Below are 24,201 nucleotides of genomic sequence, written 5' to 3'. Positions count from 1 at the left end.
AAAGAAAGAAAGAAAGAAAGAAAATCATGTAACCCACCAGGTTGTGCATTCAGCTACAAGATAGAAGACACAGTTCACAGCTGGACGTAGCCCATGTGCCTTGGTACCGATCCCATCCATGCCCAGGCCCGGCACTCTCGCATGGGGAGCCCACAGGATTTCTACCCCATCTGCTGTGGATGCAGATGCCTGCTCTGACCATTTGCCACTAGGCTTGAGACACAACTTGGCACCAAGAAAACTTTATCCATTATTTATTTGCTCTGCAGCTCCAATGAGAAGACTCAGGCTGCATTTTGACTCCATTGAAATGCTTTAAATTCTGGCACAAACAATAAAATACTGGCGCAACACAGGTCCCTGAACATGTGCTGGCTTCCCCTGTAATCTCAGCATCAAGTCTGCCCACATAACACCCATGTAAGTGGGAACCAGTAACTTGACATCAGCTTGAGTGATGTCCAGGTTTGGACTGCGGCCATTACATTTTACAATTCCTATCTGGGAAAGAACAAAGCAAAAGAAAAGGAGAAACAATGCTTTCCTCCTTCTGTAAGACTATTCTATGACAATAGTACCAAAAAGTCTGTATTTTAGTAGGGAAGAGGACAGCAATGGATCAATGTGCACAGTCCCTGATGGCCATCTTCAGAGACTTCTTTGAGAAGCAGCTTGAGAACCAGTTTGGAGTAATTCAGAGTTATACTGCTGCTTAGTAAGCAATTTCGTAGTCAAACACATAGATCAAGTTTTCACACATGTCCATTTGTTTTGCTTTCAGTGGAATATTAGTGATGTTAAAGGTTATACAAGAAGCACAATTGTAACATTTAATTGCTCAGTTAAAACTCTAAAGTAACGACAAAAAAACTTCTAAACAGTCAGTCTAAAGTGATTTATGAATCCCTATAGAGGGATGTACAAGTATGGAGGCAGATATCACCACATGTAAGCCATCACAACCCTCTTGGTTTCTTGGCACATACTGGCCAAGGATCTAGTTCAAAGGTCTGCATTTTACTCCTGATGCAACTTTATGGTCCCAGCATGACCCCCCACTTTTGGAGCTCACACGGGCATGGCATGCAGAGCTTGGGACTTGATCTTTTCTTTCTGATTTCTTTGCCAGTCTTTGGTTTGTTCCTTTTCCACATGCTGAAGTTTCTCTCCTTTCTCATGCCTTTTTTTCATCCCTCGTACATGTGTTTTCCTCCTAACTGACAAGGGACACCACTCAGGGCAGAACAGCATCCAAAGTGCCTTAAATCCAAGTGCCGGCAGCAGAACACCTCTGTGTCTGCCGACTCAGAGTCACCTTTCCCTGGACTACAGAACAGGTGTAGCATGCAAGTGTGCAAGCCTCTGTTGTCCCCTTTGTCACACATGTTGATGAGAGCTGGAATCTTGCATCTGACGTTAGAGGAAGTGAGGGGACTCTGCAACTTGTGAGGCAATTTTAGACAGCGCAAGGGTTTAGTAACCAGAGCATAAACTACATGGAGCGTGTGTCTTCTGCATGGCTGCTGATCGCCATGAATATTATAAATTAAAGGATTTAGTCATATGAGGTGAATTAATGGTTATCTGATAACCATCTGAAAAAAATTTAAGACTGGTTTGAGGTTTATTCTGTCTCTTTGATGAATGAAATCTTACCATGGTCATAGACCAGGAGCCTGAAGGCTCTTTTGGGGACTTTTTAAATTATTTTTTCATTCTGTAGCAACTAACCTGAGCTGAGAGCATGATAACAATCAGTTCTGCTAGACTGTTTTTATTTATTCACCTCTCACATCCAAAAATCATAATTTCTACTATATTAGCAAATTCTCTTGACTTTTAAGAAGTTCCATTATTTACCATCTCAAAATAATCATTATATTCTGTTATACTATACTATAGAGAAATAAGGCATAATGCTTTATGCTTTTGCTTCAACTTTTGAATTTTTCTTCCCCAGTTACAGGGGAATAACAGGTTCACGTACATATAGATTAATAAAAAAATCATCCTCAAACCACCCCTGAAATGATGATGCACAACACCAGAGTTTTAAATATCCTCTAAAAAGCATATTTTAATCTGAACAGTGAAGTCAGTACATCATCTCATCAGAGCTGAAGCACAGACAGCCACTGCAGCCAAAAATGCCATGTTTTGTCATTCACTGACATGCATACTTCCCCACTGGGTTATTTTACCTGCTTCCTGGTCCGTGTCTTCCCTGTTCTAAGTTTGATGTATCTGGCTATCAATTCATTCCTACCTGAAACAAAGAAAAATTCATGATAAGGGACAAGCAGCTTCACATCCATAAATACCACCAAAACACCACATTTTGACATATGACCTCCATGCAGATGAGGTTAATGTTTTTTACACACACTCCACTTTTCCTTTGTAAACAATTTATCAGTATTTCTCATTGTTCACCAGTATTTCTCTTCCATCTTCTTGACAGGCACTGTAAGTGCCACAGGAACTATGCAGAGGGCTACGAGTTCAGTGTTTCCCCACTGAAGTCCTGCAGCTGTTTGCAGGAAGAGAGGCGCCTCCTTGGCCAGCAGTGGAGTCCAGGATGATCTCTCACTGGAGAAGCTCCCATGCTGGGGGACAAGGTCTGGGCTCCTCTGGTTTTGCTTCCAACTGCTCTGAGCGTTGTTTGCTCCCCTGGCCCACCTGGACCCCTGTTGGGAGGAGCAGCTGCTCTTGAGAAGGTTGTGTGCCACTCAAGCCAGAGAGCCAATCACCCAGATGTTACAGCTTTTCTCCATGTATTATTTCTACAAGGAGGACAGCAAAATCTGTCCTTCCTGCCAGAAAGCACTCTGCCTCCTCCAGTGACAGAAACCACTGTCCCAGTTCAGCAGGTTATCAATCACACCATTAACTCTACACACAAGAGTGGTTGCCCTGTGAATTTCTTGTGGCAATGGGGCCAATCAACACTGTGGTTTGTTTGTTATTCAGGGCTCTATTTCCCTTGGAAATGTAAAGTATTTCCAAGTCTCTAAAACAACTATTTGACTCTTCTTCAGTCACACATTATGCTACCTAATGCAAACTAACATTTTCTTTCCAAATAACTTCCTTCCTAAGTATTGCTGACATGGAAGATAACACAAGTTTTATGTGGTGCCCTGTTTATTTTCACTGCATATTATGTTACTTCTCCATGAGCTGTAATAACTTAAATATACTTGTTCAACAAGTCCTAAGTTACAGAGCTATTTGCATTCAGCACAGGGGATAAGTAGTTCGTATGTAGAAAATGAGAAAACTGATTTAGCAGCAAGCTGAAAATGGGGAGGTTAAGAAAATAACTTGTCACCCACCAAGTTATTTTAAAGTGGATGAGTACATAACTGGGGAATGCAGAAGATTATTGTCAGCTAGGGCTTCAACCTCTTCCAGTTTGATGCTGTGGGGGAGAGATGGGGAAGCTCTGAAGTAGCCTGGCTATGTCTGAAGGGCATTTTATTGACTGAAAGACTGAACACATTTAGTCAAACTAGACCTTCGTTTTCCTCTTTCCTTCTGTCTCCCCCTTTGAGCCTTATTTTACAAGCCTTGTATCAAACGTCTCATCATTCCTGTCTCCTCCATGTTTGCTAAATGGGTACTAGAACATGAAATATCAACACATTTCAGAGCAGAGCTGTGTTTTCTCTTAGTCCCATTTTGTTTTGGTGTGGACTGTGTGCCACGTTTCCCACAACATGCCACTGTAACAGGGATGTGAGGTTTTTAACTCTTCAGCAGGTCTCTTCAGGACAAACTTCAAGATGTAAATTTTGCATGAGTAAACAGTTACACAAACCAGCAACACTTCTGCACACAAATGAGGGATTTCCGCATGCAAATAGAGGAGCAGCTAGTTACCTGATTTCATGCAAAGATCTTTTCTTTAGAATGCACAGAAGTTCTGCAGCCCTTTGTGCTCACAAGATACTTGCCATCTGCAGTGAACAAGTGCCTTAGTGTTCATGGGGTGAAACTGGGGAATGTTTAACCTCTGTACCTCTCTAGTCTCATGTTTTTTCTCCTGATTCAAACAATAGTCTGCAAGAGCCCTCTCCGACCTGGTGAGATTCAGAGATCACCACATTTCTACAATCATCAGTGTGATAGGTGGTATGAACATTTTGTATTTCTAAATGCACATTTTCATTTAGCTGGGGAGTGCCCCCCCCTCCAGAAAGTACCTGCTTTGCATATGTTTAAAATACGTGCATACATTAATACCTAGAGTGGTTTTTTTTGTTGCAAAATGCTTGTCAGGTTGTCCTTATCAGCAGCTGGTGACTCTGAAAGGTCAGTGACACTATAAGGTGGTGTAAAGGATGTCCCTCTGTCTATGCTGAAGATGTTTCAAACACATGGGCACAGCACAGGTCACTCCACCCACCCTTGCCCCACAGGCAGTCCTGTGCAGCCCTTGGCCACAGCTGAGGTCTGACAGTTTTCTTCCCAGTCAAGAGAGCTCAAAATTTATTTTTAAAAGAAAGCTCAGGTTCCCAGGCAGCCCTTGACAGGAAAAGCAACTTCATAAAAAACACCAAGCACTGAAAGTCTACACTGTATTATTCAAACACCAGTCCAGTGCTGTCTCTGATTGAGCCCCTGTTCATCTATAAAGTGCTTTGGCATGAATCAAGGTTGGGAGGGGGGATGTTCTCTGGCCATTATCTAGCCCAGCAGGGGTGTGACAAACAAGACTGTAGTTTTGCGAAGTGATCACTTCCCTTAAGGTGAAGGCCAGCCAGAGCCCACCTCCAGAAGAGTCAACAGGGTGGAATAAGTTGCTCTAACTTGCAGCGAGAAGGAACTCTACAAGGAACCACAAAAAGTGGCCAGGCAAAAGCCTTACGTACGTTTTTCTTACTGTCACGTTTTCAACACAGCAAAGAAACATGTCAGGTTTAGCCAGAGCAGGAGATACTGAAGCCTCATGAGGCTCACTAAATACCTCCTGCCCAGCCACAATGATCTGAAAAGACATAAATTCTTTTTTGGACTACCAAAAGCCATAAATACAAACATAAGCACTGCCTGACACATAAAACATAGATGCCCCCAACTAAAAGTTTACAGCCTTAATGTTATCTACCAAACACTGGAGCTCTTCTTTACCAATTCTAACAGATACTAACAGAAATTATCTTATCTCCAGATCAACTAAAGCCCAAAGAAGATTTTAATGAAAGAAAGACTTAACCCTTTCCTGTTCTTGGGAATGAGAAGAGACTGAAACAAAAGGAGGCTCAAGGAACTTCTTTAATTGGCCATTCAAAACCTTAGGGTGAAAAATAAATAAATAAATAAATCATTAATTAATAGATCAATACATCATTAATAAATAGCTCTGTTCTCTCTAAGAAGATCTCAGTTGTGGAACCACTTTCCATACACATTCTCCTGTTCTCGTTATCATATATATCAGGGAAATTGCCTGGCAGAAGAGAAGAGGTCAGGTTTATGAACTGTAAATGTTCATCTCCTTCTTCTTGTCATTCGCTGTGACAGTCTCCTATGTTGAATGTTTTGGTTCAGATATCAGAGAGAGGCATGGGGAGGTGCCTGGTCAGATAAAACATCTTCACAGCACAGGAATCTTTCCCAAGGATCTTGAAAAGATCAGGAGAGGACCACAACAAATATTTTACATAAGCTGCTTCCCGGGGTTTGCTTTTTCCCCTTTTAATTCAGGCTTTATCTGTTATGTCCTTCCATACTGTCAGTGCAATTGCAAACTGTGATTCTTCCTGGACTGATGCCGAGGGAGAGGCATTTTACACAACAGAACATCTTTTTTAATCGTGGCATGGTGTAAAAGGGGAGTTCATCTAGAAAACAGTGCAGATGCTAAAAACCTGTTTTGTGGAGAGCCGGAGCCTCACTGTGGCCCCTCTGGGGGAAGAGCCAAGTCCCATGGGCAGCCCTGCTCCTGCCAAACAGTGGGACATAGGCTCCCTCCACCTTCCCTAACTACTGCCCCATGCCTGAGTGCCATCACCCTAAACAGGGGAGGGTGTGCTAATCCCAGACACCTCTCAGACAGCACGGAGGGCTGACATTTCTGCTCTTCTTGTTCAAAATAAGTAGAAGCAGCTGCATAGTGGGGAGGCCCCCACCCGCCTCTCCCGCGGGGGAGGCAGTTGTTGCTCTAACAGAGGGCCCTTGTGCAGGGAGCCTCCTCCACTCATGTTATTTTCAAGAACAGCCTAAAGCAGCCAAGCATCAGCCCCCATGAAGGTCTTCATGAGGGTTCCCACTTACCCAGCATGAGCAAGGACCCCAAAGGTGAAAGTCAACCTCTGACTGAGGAAATCTTAAGTGGCAATCCCTTCATGGGCCAAAAATAGCACTACCACCTCTGCACAGGAGCCACCAGACCACTACAGCTCTACTAGGACCTACATGACCTGGGGATGTGCCCCCAGACACACCATGTGCCTTTTCCTGGGCCATCACTGCTCAAACCCAGTCCCCGCCAGCAGCAGGGTAGCAAAGGCGCTGCATCACGTCCCTGTGCAGCCGCGTGGCGGGCGGGCGTCTTAATTTAGAACATTAATGACACAAATTAAACCTCCACCCTCCCAGCTCCCAGTAACAGGCACCATCCGAATGTGATAAAAATAGGCAAGTGTGGGAAATAAAGCCGATTAGCAACTTGAAAACGAACAGCTAATTTTAAAAAAAGTTTTCATACTCAGCAAAATAATTCAAGCAATGACCAAGTAGAAAAGCCTGTTCTTTTCAGATAATGGTGGGCTATGAATTTTTCCGAATTCTACAAGACTATGGCTTGAAACAAGTATTTCCATCCTTACTGCGAAGTCCGAGGACAGACCTGCAGAGCCATTTCATCTCCCAAATCATTCTCACAGCCGTGTTTTCACCATAGCAAATATTTTTTCAGCTGGTTTTGGTAAACTCCATTTCTGGTCACCTCTGCTTGGAGCTCCTATGAGGACCTGGTGATTGCTAAGTGTGGCACATGTGCCTTTGGGCCAAACTTGGAGAGCTAGTGGGAATTTTGCTGGGTGAGGGAGCAGGCTGTGAGTGCTGGGGGAGCCCCTGTGAGCAGCACCTCAATCTTTGTCTCGCTGGATCCAGATCCCACCCTAGGCTATGGGGATCTGTGCATGGACACTGGTTTGAACATTTTCCTCGTCAGAAGGTGGCCACAGGGCCCTTGAGTGGTGGGGCTTGCAGCCTGTGGAGGAAAAGCCTCACAAAATCATGGCGCTCAACCCCAGCACTCTTCTGTTCCGGTTTGCTGGCAGAATATCTGGCTTTGGGAGATCTTGCCTAAAATTCACCGGTGCCGCTTTCTGAAGACGCCTTATAGCTAAATTGGCTAACAAAAAGCCTCTTGTAGATAAAAGAGCTCTGCAAGTCAACAACTGGCTAAGCAGTTTAAACCTCTAAGTAAGGCATCCTCTATTTAAACGTTATAGGCAAATCTAATTTAAGCTTTTAAAAATATTATGGGCAGGTGTTTCAGTCGTGGGCACACTGGGCTGTGCGCGGGGCTGGGAGGGGGCTGGGCGCCGCTTCCCAGGCGGGCAGCATTTTGTTCAGCCAAGCTTTCTGCAGAAGGGCCACGTGACAGAGGCCAAATAAACAGCATCTGGGGATTTTCAATTACAGACCTTCACCCAGCATGCCTGCACTGTAATCTCTACCAGATGAGGCTCAGGCCTCACTATTTTCAATAATTCACACACTGTGTACACATAACATGACAATAAGGGCATTCATGCAACCGCCTGATTCGCACATCAAAGCTCCCAAATGGCCAGCTGTAAGCATGCTTACTGCTGAATAATTCATTCTTTTCACAGGCTTGAAAAAACGCTCAGCGGGAGTTGGCAAGCTTGTGTTCTTTCCTGTGTGGTATGCTAAACTCAAATTTTGAAAGAGGTACAGCCCCACTAAAAAGAGTCAGAGATACAACTATTTAAATGTGCATTTGCGAGCTTTCGGATGGCTGCTCACGGAAAGAAAAAAAAAAAGAAAACAAAAAGAGAAAAAAAGAGAAGCACTATGTTTCTGAATGGGTAGCAGAGATAAGATGAAATAACCTACATATCTTCTGAGGCAGGTGGTTAATAGAAAGAAAATGATAAAAAAATGTTTTCTGGCTAGTAAAATATTTTTTACACATATTATTCCTGGATAAATATCTTAGGCACATAATAGTCAACAAGTTCAGTGGACTTGAAATTTCCTCATACTTAGCATAAATTTTCTACTAGATGGCAAAGAGGGTTTTATTTAAGGCTATCATATATGAAAAAGGCAAACACAGAAACACAAGAGCTAATTCTGTAACTCCTATTTACTGTTCTCACAGATACGGGTTGAATACTAATTTCTAGATGATATTTTAACAACTCCAAATTTTCAGCTGTGTCTCTGAACATTTAGCTTGCCACCAGTGAGTGTTCCAGATTTTGTAATACTTTCACTTAACAGAAGCATCATTTCTTTAAAAAAAAAAAAAAAGGGGGGGAAAGGGGGGAGGAGGAGAAAAAAAAAGGGTCTGCTTCATAATATCAAGTCTTCGTGACTGTCAATCAATGCCCGAACCAGCAGGATCAACTAGTCATGACCTCTCCTTATAGCAAACACATGCTGCTTACCAGCTGTGGACTGTGTTTTTTACATCCTTTTCTCTATCATTCAGAATGGCTTCCTCCTAATCACAATAATCCCAAAAGTGCTAAAACATATCAATCGTCCTTTAAGCCCTGCCTACAAAAGGCCAGCCGTCCGGCCTTTATGGGCTTGTCCAACAGCAGCTGATACTTCATTCAACTACAAATCCAATTTAGCAGTTACAAGAGGTTTAGCATCACTGGAAAAATATTGGTGTTGATCCTGCACTCTTAAGTCAGCAAATATTCCTTTGCCATATTGTTTAGCTTTTTCTGCCATATTTACACTTCTGCTGGATTTCCCTGAGTGACTTCAACAACAGCATTTAACCTCTGAACTGGTAATATTTGCAGTTGATCAAACAGTGATTTTTAAAATACGTTTACCACAATTACAGAAACATAAGCCTATTTGTATTCCAACTGTTACATTTCTGAAAGAAAAAATACCCAACAACCCTAAAAACAAACACAGTCATTTCACTCAAAACCATAGAGCACACTTTATGTACTGGTTATGCAGGATGTTATTTATTATGACCCTTCAGGCAAGTTCATGGCAATTCTTTCATTTATGTATTTTTAATTGCCCAGTGAGCCAATGCAAACACTCCCTTGATCCCCCTTTGCTTTTTTTTTCCTTTTTGTTTTTCCCCTCTTTAAGCAGCAGTATCTGTAATGCTCAAAGGAGTTTACTACTTCCTAGCCCAAATCTGCCAATCTGTGGGAACACTCAGTTTAGTCAGCCTTAGATAATGGGAATACAAGGCAGGAGATCCCTTTGCTAGTCCTGTGGGAGAGAATGGGAGCTGCTTTTCATTTGCTTTGTAGAGAAAATAACCAGTCTCAAATCTGCATCAAGCACAGGATCTCCATCCCTCTGCACAGGCACCTGCTGGAGGACTGGGGCCACACAGCTCACCCACATCCAAGGACACAGGCAGGTCCCACAGTCCCCAGGAAAGAGAGCGGGGGCAAAAAAATTCACCCAGTGCCTTAGACCTGTTGGATCTTGTTGCTGCACTGAGTCCTTTGGGAGCCAAGGGCCTGGCTCTGCATTTAGGTAGGGACCATGCACCAAAGTGCAAGGGCAGGACCATGAGGAAACAAAGACTGCAGGGTTCCTAAAATGGGCTTTAAGGGCTGCCCCAGTGTTTGCACACACACACAAAATTACAATAAGCCACTTAAATATTATTATACACAAATTAACTACTTGCAAAGCATACCATAACTGGGTTGCCTGAGAGGAGAGGGAAAAGAAAAGATCCCAGAAACAAAATAACTGATATAATCCCTTCGGATGCTAATGAGTGAACAATTACAATGACTCATTGAAGTTATATCATGATGATACTTCCAAAGAAAAGAACTTTTTGTGTATTGCATTAAAACCAGCAACAATTAAATGATCCCAGATTGAAGCAAGACCGCAATTTAATTTACACAGCAAAAGGGAAATGACCTAATAGTAGCACAGAAAGATATTCTCCTCATGTCAAGTCTTAACCTTTTGGTTTTTATCCCGGGTTCAGTTTTAGAGAAAACAATGAAAAAGACCCATAGACACAGCTGGTTCAAAAGTCTTCATTGACATTAATGCAATGCATTGGATTCTGTTTGGCAGGTCTTCATACTGGGAACTATTCCACATAAGCAATGTTTATTAATTTCCTTCTTCTGAGTTTTTAAAAACATAGACAGAACATATTTCAAAATGAGAATAGTGATCCAGAGAGCTCTCTGAATATTCATTAATTAATATTTTGTCAGTGTTGGTTGTCTCAACAAAAGAAGGTTTTACAATTTACTCTAAGCCTCATTTAATTAAAATTTAAATGTTACAAAAATACATGGGTTTTTTTTGCCCCTAGTAATTATTTTCTACTTATTATAAATTGTATTTTACTGCAATCAAAAACGCATTTCAAAACAAGCAGTGATTTTTAGGCTTCAGAATATACAAAGAAATCCCCACAGGAAAAAAAATCCCCAAACTTGACCTTTGTCATCTCTCTGGATCAGCTACAGATGTTTAGTAGATTATACAAAAACCTAGATGTCCTTAATCTGACATTCTGTTTTTTTACCCCTGCTACGATAGGAACTCTTAGTAACCTATCTGCGAAGATCCCGTGTGAATTCCACGCAAATTCCATGTTGTTTTCCAAGGTAGTTGTAATTTTTCAGTGACATGAGTGTTTCAGGAAGGAGCAGACTCTTGCCCAATGCTACTGATAGAAAGTCTGATTTGGACAGGAATCCTTCAAATACACAGACAATGGGCTGGCTGACCTGTCATGCATGATGGATGAGTTAAGGGGATTAAAACCACTATTTGCATCAGAATAGATAAAAATTAGCAAAATAGAATTTCTCAGTAGGTGGCTTCAGTTCAGTTCCTTCTCTTAGGCAAAATGAAGTTCATTTTTAAAGGAATTACGATTGTTTAAGTAACGCTTATTTGCAGAGGAGAAGTTCTGGATGCTGGTTTGCTTTCTATTGTTTATTCTTTAAGAAATACACTCTAACTATCACAACAGTATCCTTTTCTCCCCATGTTTATTATCAAAGCATTACACAACTACAGTGTTCTAACCACTATAAACACTATGCATACCTTAATGCTTACATGTTTCTAAGGTGCATATACTCCCAAAAAAGTGGTTTGAGTTCAGAGAGGGATGATCAAAAAGACAAAAAAATTACATTAAATTGTGTATTGATGCTTCACTGAGGTTCTGAGTACAAGCCTGTGACTCAGGAACTGTAAAAGGCAGATGCCTGAATCACAGCATGTTTCTTTTGACTAGATTCATATTGCACGCAGTGATGGTACTTAAAAGACTCGGAGATGGCTGCACAAAGTAACATAATGAAAGACTCCCCTAACAGAATAGCATTATATTGTTTATACAATATATCTCTGAAAGGAATCTGTATGCACAAATCAGTGCACACAAGCAGGCAAACAGATGTAGAAAGTCCAGAAACATCCATGGAACATTTCCCCTCACTCCTGCTGAGAGCAAGCAAGATTTGTCTGTCAGACAAGAGTTGTAAAATTAGTGGAGGTCTCGCTCTTTGCAAGGCTTGCACATCCAATGTAGCCTCCAGAAAATCCAGCACTTTTCAAAACACATGTGTTTACTGCCAAATACGTTACTGGACTCCATGACCAGTGAGATATTGCACTGTGCCCTATGGCAGCACTAGCAGAAAGCAAAGCTGAGGCATGGAGGAGGCAGATTTCTCCCACTGATGACATTACCAACAGGAAAAGCTGTGACATGATTTCTCAACTCAGCATTTACTATAATGAGATTTCAAGAGAGCAGGTCACTTCCCTCGCTCCAGTGATGGGGGTTCTGGCCACATTCAGGGGTTGTGTAAAACAGGTCAATGGCAGAGCTTGGGATCCATCCAACACTAACCTTGGTTTCCAAGTTATTTCACAAGCTCTAAGTAACATTTTGTGGAGATTTTATAGGTAACAATGTCATTCTAGCTACAGTACAATAAATACTTTGCTCCAATTATGAACCCACAAGAGAGGCCCACAACATACTTGGGCTACGGGGTGATTTCTTGCAAACCTAGTCTCAAAATGTTTAAAATTGAGACTCCTTTAACTCTTTTTTCAGCCCAAAGAAAGACCTGTCTATATTTCCAGTCGTGATAGGAACCTGTCCAGACCAGTTGCCCATTCCTGCCTCCCTGCAGATCCTGTCTGGGTCACTGATGTTCAAGCTGAAATGGAGGAAAACAATATCCCTGCACTTCTGAAGGATCCCCAACATACCAGTCCAAGGGAAGAAAGAGAAACCTTAATGTCATCATGAACGCAGGTATGAGAACACCATAAACTGTTAAAGAACTGAAGACACCACTGCTTATTTTGAAGCTCAGCTAACAGATACAGCAATGAAGAGTTGAGTAATCAAATACTACTGCACCATAATGTATTTTGCTTAAATTTGGAAGTGTTCCTCATAACCCACTCATTTGTCAGAGTGAAAAATGCCTGCCTGGCTCTCCTTGCCCCTATGCCCCAGGCTTCATGGCCCCTAGCATCCCACAGTATATCCCAAGAAATACCATGCTGCTGATTTCACTATCATTGAAAACACCCATTTGTGCCTTTCAAAATCTGCAGGATTATCTTGGAGAATCATAAGAAAACTTTGCTTCATGTATCCGCCAAATACATTAGAGCCCTAACATTTGTAATCTTTGTTATAAATTATTTTAGTCAAAGTGCTTGCTTTGGATGATGGGAGGGCTCTGTAAAGAAAAATAATTTAAGGGGTAGGACATGCCAGAGAACCAAGAGAAAATTACAGTTATTTATAATCTTTTTACCACTAATTTGTTTCTGTAGTAAATCACTACTTGCTTTTGCTTCCAAGCTCATACTTATACTTTACATAACATTTATCTAAAAAGTGTAAATTTGGAAACCTTTTCTTTGTTTGTTTTGGATAAATGAGTAATGGAGTGCAAACACAGTTTCACGCGTAATTCTTAATCCCACTTTCTTTAGGCCTGACGCAGTAGGAAAGAAACTTTACACTCTGGTTGCTTTGTGCCTGAGTACCATTGACATGGGACTGGGAGAGGAGACTGGGCTTCCAGCTGCAGCTCTGTCGAGTCCCTGTGCTCCTTTCACAGTTTTGCTTGTTATAGATGTCAGCTCTCTAAATATCCCAGATTCACGAAAGATGCTTCCCTCCACCCACATCCATGCCATGGTTATCATATGGAGCAGCCCCCATTACCCGTGGCTTCTAGTCCTGACAGCAATACCAGGCATTTCACAAGGAGCAGAAGGACTTGGCTTTTCAGTTCCAACAGACTCACTAAGGCTGGAAAAGACCTCCAAGATCATTGAGTCCAACCATCAACTCAGCACCACCATGTCCGCCACTAAACCATGTCTCCAAGTGCCTCATTCATGTGCCTTTTGAATGCTTCCAGGGGCTGAGGGCTCAGGGCTGCCATTAGGACAAGGATGTGGGGACATGTTCCTCACACTAACATCACCAGACCCATGATGGGTGCACAGGCAGGACCTATGAGCACGGCAGCTTCATGCAGCAAAGCAGGAATGCTTAAATACACATATACCTGGAACTGCAGTCAACGTGGCTTAGAGATTTCTGCCCCTACCAAGCTCTCCATTTGCTCATGTGACTTTATCATCTGTTCAGCCTAACCTGATGATTTGGTATTCTCCTCCCCCTATCCTTCCCAAACAGTAAGGACAAGTAACAGCAATCCTTCCCCTTCCCTGGTTGTTTCCAAGATTACCCTCCACCCCATATTGGTTCGTCTTTAAAGATCACTACCCTTCTGCCCAGCCCGTAGCATACAGCCTGCACCCAGCCGAACATGCACGCTGTCACACACACTATAAGGAAGGCTGTTTTACAAGTGTTACTGCCTATTGGTCAAAGTTCTGAACAAGACTCCTGCATCTTACTTCAGCCTTGGCCAGTGGCTAGCTGAATGCACCTTGACACACAGAAAACATCAGTGAGGGAGTGGTCCTGATCTTCACCAGCTGAGATCGACAAATGAAAAAGGGGTTTCAAGTGTTAAATACTCCGTAGTTGGTTTCAACATTCTGACACTGGCATGAATTCAGATGCATCCTGTGGCAAAAGGGTATTTCAGAGCAGTGGCAACACGCTCAGCATCCCTCTTCCTAATTCACAAGGTTCTGCCTATGCAAGCACAGAAATAGTGGTTCAGTGCATTGCTAAAGCACAGACAGTGTACAGACTACTACACTGTACCTAAACTTCTGCCAACTCCACCTGGCACTAAATTTCTTAGTTTTACAAATCTCAAAGTACTCTATTATATTTGGATCCTTTTATGTTTTGGTCATAAAGGCATTTTCACTGAGGCAGCTGGCAACTCCATCCTGAAGCTGCCAATCACACCAGTATCAATATTTTAGCACACACTAGGTTTTTGCTATTAAAAGACAAAGAAATGGTCATTGGGTCAGCCAAAGAAACTCCATCTGACATCAGACTTAGCTATAGCACGTGCACAAAGAGATTAAATTAGTGCTGCAGAGACTTACCAAAAGTGCTTGTGAGAGTGACATCCCTTTCATCTTTTGTGAGATGCATATGAATATATCAGTACTCGCCCTTCCAGACACTAAATTGAGCTATAGACTGATTTTCCATAAGGACTGGTGGACTTAGCCATGTTAGATTAACAGCTGGATTCGATGATCTTAAGGATCTTTTCCAACCTAAATGATTCCTTGATTCTATGACATAAGAACAAGAAGTAAAAATATACTTAATTACCTCAGAGGCTCACAAATGCTTATATGAAGCTATTAAAAAGCTGAGATTAAAAACAACACATTCATTTAAAAGAAAATGAAAGGTGGTTTCTGGTATGGCTGATGCAGTTACATGTTTTCTGTTGGGGGAAATTTACAGCCACATTATTGCTGTCAAGGAGGGGAGTGAGCCACAAGGATTTCCAGATGCCATGTGTGAAGTTTCTCATTTCCCCTACTATACTAAAGTATATTATCACCCAAACGCAAACAAGCTTTAAAAGTATCTGTCATTAAAACATGTGTGGCCCCCTTGCCTGGACTTAGGAGATTTGGGTTTTTTTCTTTTCCTTTCCTTTCTTTTTAAGCCAGATGGGGGAGAGTGCACTGCAGCACTTCACAGGGGCCTAGTACTGATCATACTCATGTTGACAGCAATACTTTGGGCTGCACCCAAAGTGAGATGTACATGCTGCACCCTGTCAGTGAGAAACCTGGCTCTGCCGAACAGTAACATTTCACTTGTAGAAAGTCAGGCAAAGGAGTGGAAGAATTGCTGCCACGACACTTCTCAGAACAGCTATGAGTGTGAAAACAGATTTAAAGGGAAAAACATGTTCAAGTTTCTCCTGTACCTGTAAACCAAACTTGCCACACCAGCAAGCAGTGGAGGGACCTGTCCCATTGTATGGACACCAGTGGGCAGCTGGGATTGCTGCCTGCACAGGCACAGGAGACCACCCTGACACCTACAGAGACAGCGGCCCCATGCCAAAAGGACACTCAAAGGTATTCTGCAAGCCTGAAGCAGAACAACCTCTCTTAGGACTGTCAGGGATCGCTGTACACTCAGGCATGAGGCTTTCAAGGGAGAATGGGTACAAACGAATGCCTTGCAGTCGATCACCTTTCCAACTCTTACTAGCAGAATGGTAGAAGAATTAAAGCTAGAAAATCTTACGATTGAACTTTTGTTCCCAACTGGATTTGTTTTTAAAAAAGCAAATACAAAATTTTTGCAAAGGTCCAGCATGATGGTACTGAAAAGAAGACAGAGGTGGAACCATCAGAAGGCTGATGTTGTATAGTTCCCCATGGATTTTTTAACCAACGCAGGTGTTTTGTTAAATGATGTTAACTTGAATCTTTTGCTGAAGATGAGAACTAAATGGGAGATGTTGGGTCCAAAGCAGAGCTGACCCTTCTGTCTCACATCTAGAAATACACGAGCCCCAAGATCCTGAGTGGGAGCAAGAAAAACAGTTTTGCTCAAAACTCAGAATGAAACCAAAAGTCTGTTAAGGAAACAGGGCATGCCGGCATTCTTCACTGCAGCCAGAAAACTTCCCCATTTCTACAGGGCCACTGGCACAAAGTGGCATCTGTTTCTGAGGTACTTTAGCAGAATGAAGGCTGAGGAGAGCCCCATTCCAGCACCAACCAAACTGATTGGACACCATTTTTATGACATAAGCTTTGGTCTATTATTTCAAGAAGCAGTTTCATGTCTTCAGTTCTCTCTTGTAGTCCTCCCAAAGGGGGTATATACAACATAAGCCTCAGCTATCAAAAGGACGCTCTTAGAAGCACTAAAGCAAATCCCTGAAGCTACCTTAATCACATCAGACACTTGGCCTGAAGTTATGATATAGTATTTTCTGAAAGAAACATAGATCCAAGGAACAAAAATGGTCCCTCAGAAACTCTCAGGCTCCACATTAATACTATAGAAGAAGAGAATTTCTGCTATAGCAACAGTGCAAATAGCTGAAGACTCCAGTGCACAGCACGCATGTTTGATGAAACAGAAAAACAGCCAATGCAATTATTTCAATAAACTTAAGACAAGTCATTATGGACAAATCCCCTTTCCAATCTATAAAGGGCAAATCATTGCCTTGCTGTAGCACGATGATGGAAGCTGAAGTGCCTGAGACTTCATGGCACTCACTTTCAGCTAAAGAAACTCATCCACAGTGTCTTCCACACCTATCAGTGCTTGATACTCCAGCCTTGTTAAAAAAACAAGTTCATACATCAAAAACAAAAGTGTCATTACAGTGCTTTTAAAACAATCAGTCTGGCTTCTCCTTCATCTTTTCATATCCACTAGATTAATTAAAGACTTCAACTAAAATGTAAGCCTATTTATGAAAGTTTTTAAAATTCAGTAACTCAGATCTTTCCATCCTAGTATTTATTTTCCATTGTAACATCTGCCACCCTGGCAGGCTTTTGTTTGCATCTTTTCCCATTCTTACCTGGACAAAGGGCTCTTTTTTATTCTCCAGATAAAAAAAAAAAGAAGTCAAGACATCAGACATTTCTTTATATATAAGTAAGGTCATTCAAGAGTGAATATGAGCTAAACATACTCAGCAGCTCTGAAAATTAGATCACAGACTTTTATGGCTGAATTATTTGCTGATTCTCCAACCACTGGACATACTTTGTCTTGCACATCTGAGAAAGTGAATCTCCACAGAAATCAGATCTCAATCTGTTTTTGTTATGTATATTCCCAAGTAAGACCTACTTGCATGTCAAGAGGGAGATGTAAATATGCAGATATTTGCACAGGGGAGGATGCAGTTGGCCAGGCAGGCAAGTGGTGTGTATGTCCTCACACTGTGCAGGGAGGCACAGAACTATGCTGGGTGGAATCAAGGTCTCTCACTTGAAAATGCCTTTTCTTAGTCACTGCCTCTCTGAAGAGCTGCTGACTCTCATTGCTTGCCCATAGTCCATCCTGCCAGCATTATCCCTTAAATTAAGAGTTGTCCTTGTGTTGCTGCCAAAAGTAATTTTGAACAAGTACTTCTGCAAGCAGCAGAACCAAGGAGCCCTGTTTTCTCGTGGCTCTCGGTCCTGACAATGAGCTTTTGCATGGATCCTGGTGCCCCACCTCCTGAGGACTGCGTTCTGTCTATCCCCCGCAAGATGCTCATAGGTTCTCCCTCCCATCTGCCTGCTTTCCTGTTTTCACGGAGATAAAAAAGATATTTTATAAGATCATCATTCCTCCAGTTCAGTTAACAGCAAGTAAGGGATTTGCAGAAGTGACTGGGGACAAACATTGGTGGACCACTTTGGGGCTGTGGACAAAAGGAAAATTCAAGAAAGAGAGTTCTGTTTCACTGTGGTATTCAAATCTGAATTTAGAGCTTAGCTGCTTATGGCATTTCAACATGATTGCAAACTGTCACCTCAGCTATCTAGACCCTCTATCCCTGTAGTATGCAGTAAAGATCACAGGAAAAGATCAACAGAGACCAAAGTGGATCAAGAAGTTTTCTTCTTCAAAAAGATTTTCTCTTCTAAACTTGTAGTTTCACGGCTTTGCTTGAACAGAGAACATAATAGAAACATGAGATAAAGCTCTTTATGCTGGAGACATTCGTGGACAAAAAACCAAATTCAATCCCAGATCCTATATCATCTTTTATATAGCTGATGGTTCACATACTCAATACATACCTCTTACTAAACTTGGGTTTGAAAGAATTCAGAATTAAGTGGAAATTATTAATATTTTACAATGTCAAAACATTTATGGGTGAAAAGACTGAGTTGGTAGAACTGTTGACTTTATAAGGTTAAATAAATGTTTACCTGGCTTCAGGAATTAGTCAACTGCAATCAGTTATATTAACTATTATAATTTATTCTAATTTGAGAATCTTAAAACCAGTGCAAATTACATAAATTAGGCAAACTTAATCCTTGCGCTTAAGCCCTCTTAAGATCAATTCCGTTCCTTGGAATTTGAAAGGTTTCATTGAAGTTGTTGACAGTGACATCTTAAGGTATATATATAACAAAAAGCATTTTAAACGTAATGTAATCTTAATTGCTGTCATAAAATAAAATACACTTTAAAACCCCCTGTTTTCTTTCATATTGTCTTGTCTTTTTCCTAAAATGTGGGAAATAAAACCAGATAGCACTCAATACTGGGCTCAGGAGAAATCATCGTCCTGAAAGTTCTACAATATAAAATCCAATACATTCAGTAACAGACTACATTAAATTTGACCTAACCTATGAGCAGGGCTCTTGATCCAGAAATAACATCCCTTTGCACAAAATCAGTATTTTGAAGGATCGTAATCTTAAAGTGACCTATGGAAATATAACACCTCGTGTCTGCACAAGAAGGTTACACTGAACCAAAGGATGGCAAGTGCTTACATTCAACAAGGCAGATGTACCATGTAGGTCTCATGTGTAAATACCCAATGTTTTTCTCAGGAGCAAAGAAATTATGCCACTTCATCTAGGAACAGTCTCAAATGTAGTTCAGTCTGTAAGAACAGAGAAATAGACCCATTTCACAAGAAAGGGATGCACTAGCAGAAGACTTTCTTTGGTCAAGATTTTCCCATTTTTCCTTCATCCACCCATTCAACCTGCAACACAAAGGCAGGTTTTAATTCAAAAAAACAAAACAAAACAAAACAAAAAAAAAACCACCAAAAAAAAACCCAAAACAAAACAAAATCAAAAAAACCCCACCATACCAGCATGCTGAAGGCATCTGGGAGAGCAGTAAATTACTCATAGATTGGAAAGATTGATTTGTGAAGAAGTTACAACGAAGTGGAGACATTGCAAGCAGCATGTACATGGTGTAAAGGCTGAGTTTCCCAGCAATCTCTGAATGCCCTCAATTCCCACTAGCAGACTGAAATCAGTGGGAGTTCAGGACATTCAACAATTCATAAAAATTAAAGCAGGGCAGCGACTGGTTTTATTGTTTGTTCTTGGCAGTACACTCTAAGAGCTCGACGCTCAAGGAATGCATGATCTATGTTGTGACAACTTTGCAATTTAGAAAGATTTAAGCAAAAGGGATAGGGCAGTGAAAAGGGGTGTAACAGGTGAATAAAGTGATCAAAGCCAATTGTGGCTGGCATTCTTTATTAATATAGCAATCTCTGCGTTACGGGTAGAGACTATTCCCAAAGCAGCTCAACCTACCTGTTATTGACATCCTCATTTCCTACAAATCACGACAGAAGTGCTTCTCTCGTGCTTCAGAGGGCTGTAATCTGGAGGACTGTGGGTATTGGATGTGGAGAGGTTTGCAGGCCAGCTCTGGCACTGCACTGCACTCCTGGGGGGAGTGCACAGCGGGACATACCCACTGTGGATGGGAGGGAAAGGAGCTGATAAATGGGATTGGGGAGTGCAGGACAAGGGGCCAGGGGCTGCCTCATGGGCACAGGCAGGAGTGCTGCAGTCTGCAGTGGGAAGGAAGACATTTGAGTTGCATAAAAAAAGAATAAGAACAGACTTTTTTTTTTTTTTTTTAACCTGATATGTGAGAATATATACAGAGAGCTGATCTTAAAAAAGCAAAGTTTAAATTTTAAGCAAGACAATTCCTTCCAGATTTAAAAACCTCCACAGGCTTTCAAGGCCCATGTTGAAGTTCTAAAAACTAAATTGGCAATGCACTAGAAAATACACTGAGAGGAGTATTTCACCAATTCCTTTTCTTTCCCCACTAGATGTATATTTAATATTTTCTTTCTCTATGACCTAAAAATCTACACCTGTAATAACAGAGCCCCGGGTGATAGGCACACCATAAACCATGTGATAGGCCTGCAAGACAAATATCCCTGACCCACCCCAAACTCAAAAACCCTACAGTACCAATGCTGTTCTTTGCTTCAACTCAGACAGTTTCGTTTTAGGTAGTCCTGTGAGAAGCATGGATTTTGATTCAGTGATCCTTAGGAGTCCCTTCCAACTCATGATATTCTGTGATTCTATGACTCTTTTTAGTTACATTCCTCTAAACCTGAGCATCTGATAGCCACACCCAGCAGACTCTCCTTGCTTATCTTTCTGGTTTTCTTGCATAGAACAGAGAGTAAGAAGAGAAGGAGGTGATAAATCACTGAGTGCTTACTCTTCAAGAATAGCTGCAACCAGTTAGTATTGTCTTAACATCACTCTTCTTGTTTATCTCAATTTTTCTAACAAATTACACTTTCTATTTAAGCATAAGCTTTGCATTTCTTGGACACATGGAATACGTTAAAGTAATTCCACAAGTCATCTCCTTTTCTTTCAGGGGAAAATAAAATAAGAACCTCCTGTCAGTGCAAGGGACTGTCCCACCTTTAACTTCCAGCTAATGCTTAACACTAGGCTTAAACCAGGTTTAAAATTGCAGCATATAAACACACAGAAGCTGAAAAAACCACGAGCAGCCCTTCCATCTACTTTGCTTTACACATTAAACCACGATTCAGAGTCCATTAAGGCATCTAAATGTGACTTACCACATGTGTTAATTGTGTGGGGAAAAAAAAAACACAACAAAATACAACCCTCGAATGTGGACATTTATGTATTCCCATTATTCAGACCCTCTTGATGCCACAATCTCCCACTTCTATAGTTTATAAATGTTTGATTTAAAATATAGCCATTTTATCATTTGTACCACATTTACCTCATCTTACCACTGTTCTGACTGGATGAGAAGCTAATGTAGCCTACACTGTCTGGTCAATTATTGCATGGACACCAGGGACCAATTAATGCCATCCATAAAAGCCTGAATCATTCTGTCAATTAACTAGAACTAACTATGTCATCAGATATATTACTGGTGAGCAAGTCTATTTGGTTGCAATATGTCTTGAAGGAGAGCAGTATCAAATGAATCACAATTGACTTGGACAACTGCTAGCATAATTTCAGAAGATGAAAAGACAAATGTGGTAGTTATTAGTGGTCCCCTGAGGAATTACGGCCAAGCAATTGTAATGTGCTAAGACTGTACTAGCAGGTGCCCACAGCACAAATCAGGCAGAGGGTTAAATCAATATTTTCAATTTCTTAGGATCAATCCAGTGTTTGAACAAGATGGAAACTTGTTAGCAATTGGCAGAATGTGTAAATGAAAAGTCAAACTTCTTATTATTTGCTAAACAGGAATCAGTGCTCTGCATCATGCCCTTGGCACAAGGTAATGCTTTCATGATCCAGTTGCTTGGGCATTCACTAAAAATCGAGCAGTGCTTAAATTTTAATAGAGTGCAAAAGGTTACTTTAATACATGCCGAACATTCAGGATCTTTAAAAATGATTGAAGTGTCAATAGGAAAGTTTTTGAGCTGTGACAACAGCATAGTTATTAACGATTAGTGCAAGAAGCAGAAGAAACCTTGACCACTTCAGAAAAGTCTCACCAGGAATGCAGCCTGACATCTCTGGTACAACTTAACATTTATTCTGTTTTATATGGAAGAACCTTTGGATCATGAAGGGATCATTTACCAATTAAACAAGAAAGAAAAAAGTGACCTTACAAATCGATTTCATTTGTCACTGCAGGGTTTAAAGATGCCTACATCAGGATCTAAAGCATTGAAATCATATTCTTTAATTTTAACACAAAGGTGTGAAAATGAACTGTTACATCTTAGTATTGTTTTACAAAAAGATATCTCCAGCTAACTTGACAATCAGTGTTTGGATGATATACCTTATTTTGAGTTAGGGAAACACAAGCTTAAAAGGACACCTTATACAGGGCAAAGTAAAGTCTCCGGGAATTGAAGGTAGAAAACTGACAAGCGACACCATTGTACCTGGGAAAAAAAAACATGTGATGACAGGGAAAGATATTTCCATGATGCACACCCAACTCTTTAAGGCCATTATTTCAAGCAGATCAAAAACATGAACCATTTTTCATGCTATAAAACTAAAGAAATTTTTATTAGGAAAGCAAAAAGAATGCCCTGATGGTTAATTAAAAAGAGGAAAACACAAAAAAAGTACAATTTTGAAACGCAAATGCCTGAAGAAAGCACCTATGCTTCAAATATGAATACATTTCTCTGTATGCTGGGCTGGTATAGGAGTTCTTTGTATTGTCTTCAGTGTTTGGACTTCAGCTCATGGGCACAACAAGTGAAAAGGTAGGTGAAGCTCCTCTTTCACAGTTGCCAGGGATAGTAACAGTCTTTTTAATGCTCTTTGTTGACGTTCTTCAACTGTGAAGATAACAACAATTACAACATTGGAAAAACTGACTGGAGTGCCTTTCATCCAAAGGATCTCAGAACACTCTAAGCACCAGGGCAGGGAAATGATCCCTCACTCAGCATATGGTCAACCTGTCAATTCACTGCTACAGAAAGTTACCAGCAACAGCTCTCTAGCTGCTGTTTTTAAGTAATAGTTGTAGCCTTCCTTGATACAGGCCAAAAAAAAGAGCACTTCAACTTCAAGAAACTGCAAACTCTTTTAAAGTTTAACATCAGATGCTGTATAGATGAAATAGGAGATATTTCTTCTTTCTCAGCCTTTTCACAGAAAAACAAGGGTGCCAAGTTAAATGAAATAATAATTTAAAAAAATTAAAATGGATTTCCCTATTTCAGGGTTGGCCCAGATGATCTATTCTCAGTGTCTAACTCACTGCAGCTTTGTCTGATTTGTGCAATACATTGTCAAGAAGACCTTTTTCTGGAGGTGCATTTAGCATGACATGGGGGATTCTCCACACCACAGGGCATCAAGTACAGTACAACTAGGGGAAAAACAAGAGAAAGAACTCACTATAGTAAGATATAATTATTCTTTGAAGAGTAATACAAGGAAGATAAGCCTTTTAATCCAGGATACACAGCCAACAGATATTTTCCTTGCCTAGCCCCTCTACCTGTGCACTCTGTACCAGTAACAAAGTGTGTTTTTGGCTCCCTGCACACACCCTCAGGTGAAACCACTACCTGGCTCTATGGAGAATACAGTGTACATGTACTTCCTTCTCTTGGCCTGGGAAGCTGGAGGAACCTGCGCCTTTAAGAAGCACAGGGAACCAGCGCAATCATTTGAAACCCAAGGTTCAGCAAATAGGAGACAATAAAACATGGAGTAACTTGAAACCAGCCCACGAGCTGCCCAAGAGAAATCTCCAGCTTGTCTGGCTCTCAGACACACCCTTGCAGCTCTTCTGGAAAGCTGGGCCCTGTTTGCAAGACAAGGAGCTAATTGATTCCATCGTCCTCTGTGTGCGCAACCATAAAATAAAGTGCATAAAGGACAGAGCGGACACACAGCTCAGCTGACCACGTTAAAAGACTCTGCTGTCTAACAACGTGCTGATCACAGAACAAGCGCCCCAATTGTTCCAGCCAGACGCCACGGGACCCAGAATGCATAATTTCAGTGCCTGTGTGTCCAACTGTAGGGTAT

The 24,201-nt window shown here is 41.3% G+C and overlaps 1 protein-coding gene across 5 annotated transcripts in view; it reads right to left on the bottom strand.

Annotated features, from left to right (window-relative positions):
• TEAD1 (TEA domain transcription factor 1) overlaps positions 1 to 24,201 on the bottom strand; it is a 156,830-nt gene that overhangs the window by 43,907 nt on the left and 88,722 nt on the right. For all 5 annotated transcript variants that reach the window (XM_027881798.1, XM_027881795.1, XM_027881794.1 and 2 more), the window contains one exon: positions 2,202 to 2,266. In XM_027881798.1, coding sequence (XP_027737599.1) covers positions 2,202 to 2,266 — 65 coding nt within the window. The remainder of the gene's footprint in view (positions 1 to 2,201; positions 2,267 to 24,201) is intronic.

The sequence above is a fragment of the Empidonax traillii genome, unplaced genomic scaffold (genome assembly GCF_003031625.1).
Source record: "Empidonax traillii isolate 1590-97213 ecotype Southwest subspecies unplaced genomic scaffold, ASM303162v1 scaffold95:size1152806, whole genome shotgun sequence".
NCBI classification, from domain to species: Eukaryota; Metazoa; Chordata; class Aves; order Passeriformes; family Tyrannidae; genus Empidonax; species Empidonax traillii.
The sequence above is the reverse complement of the archived record's forward strand: the minus strand, read 5'-3'. Positions and strand labels throughout refer to the sequence as shown.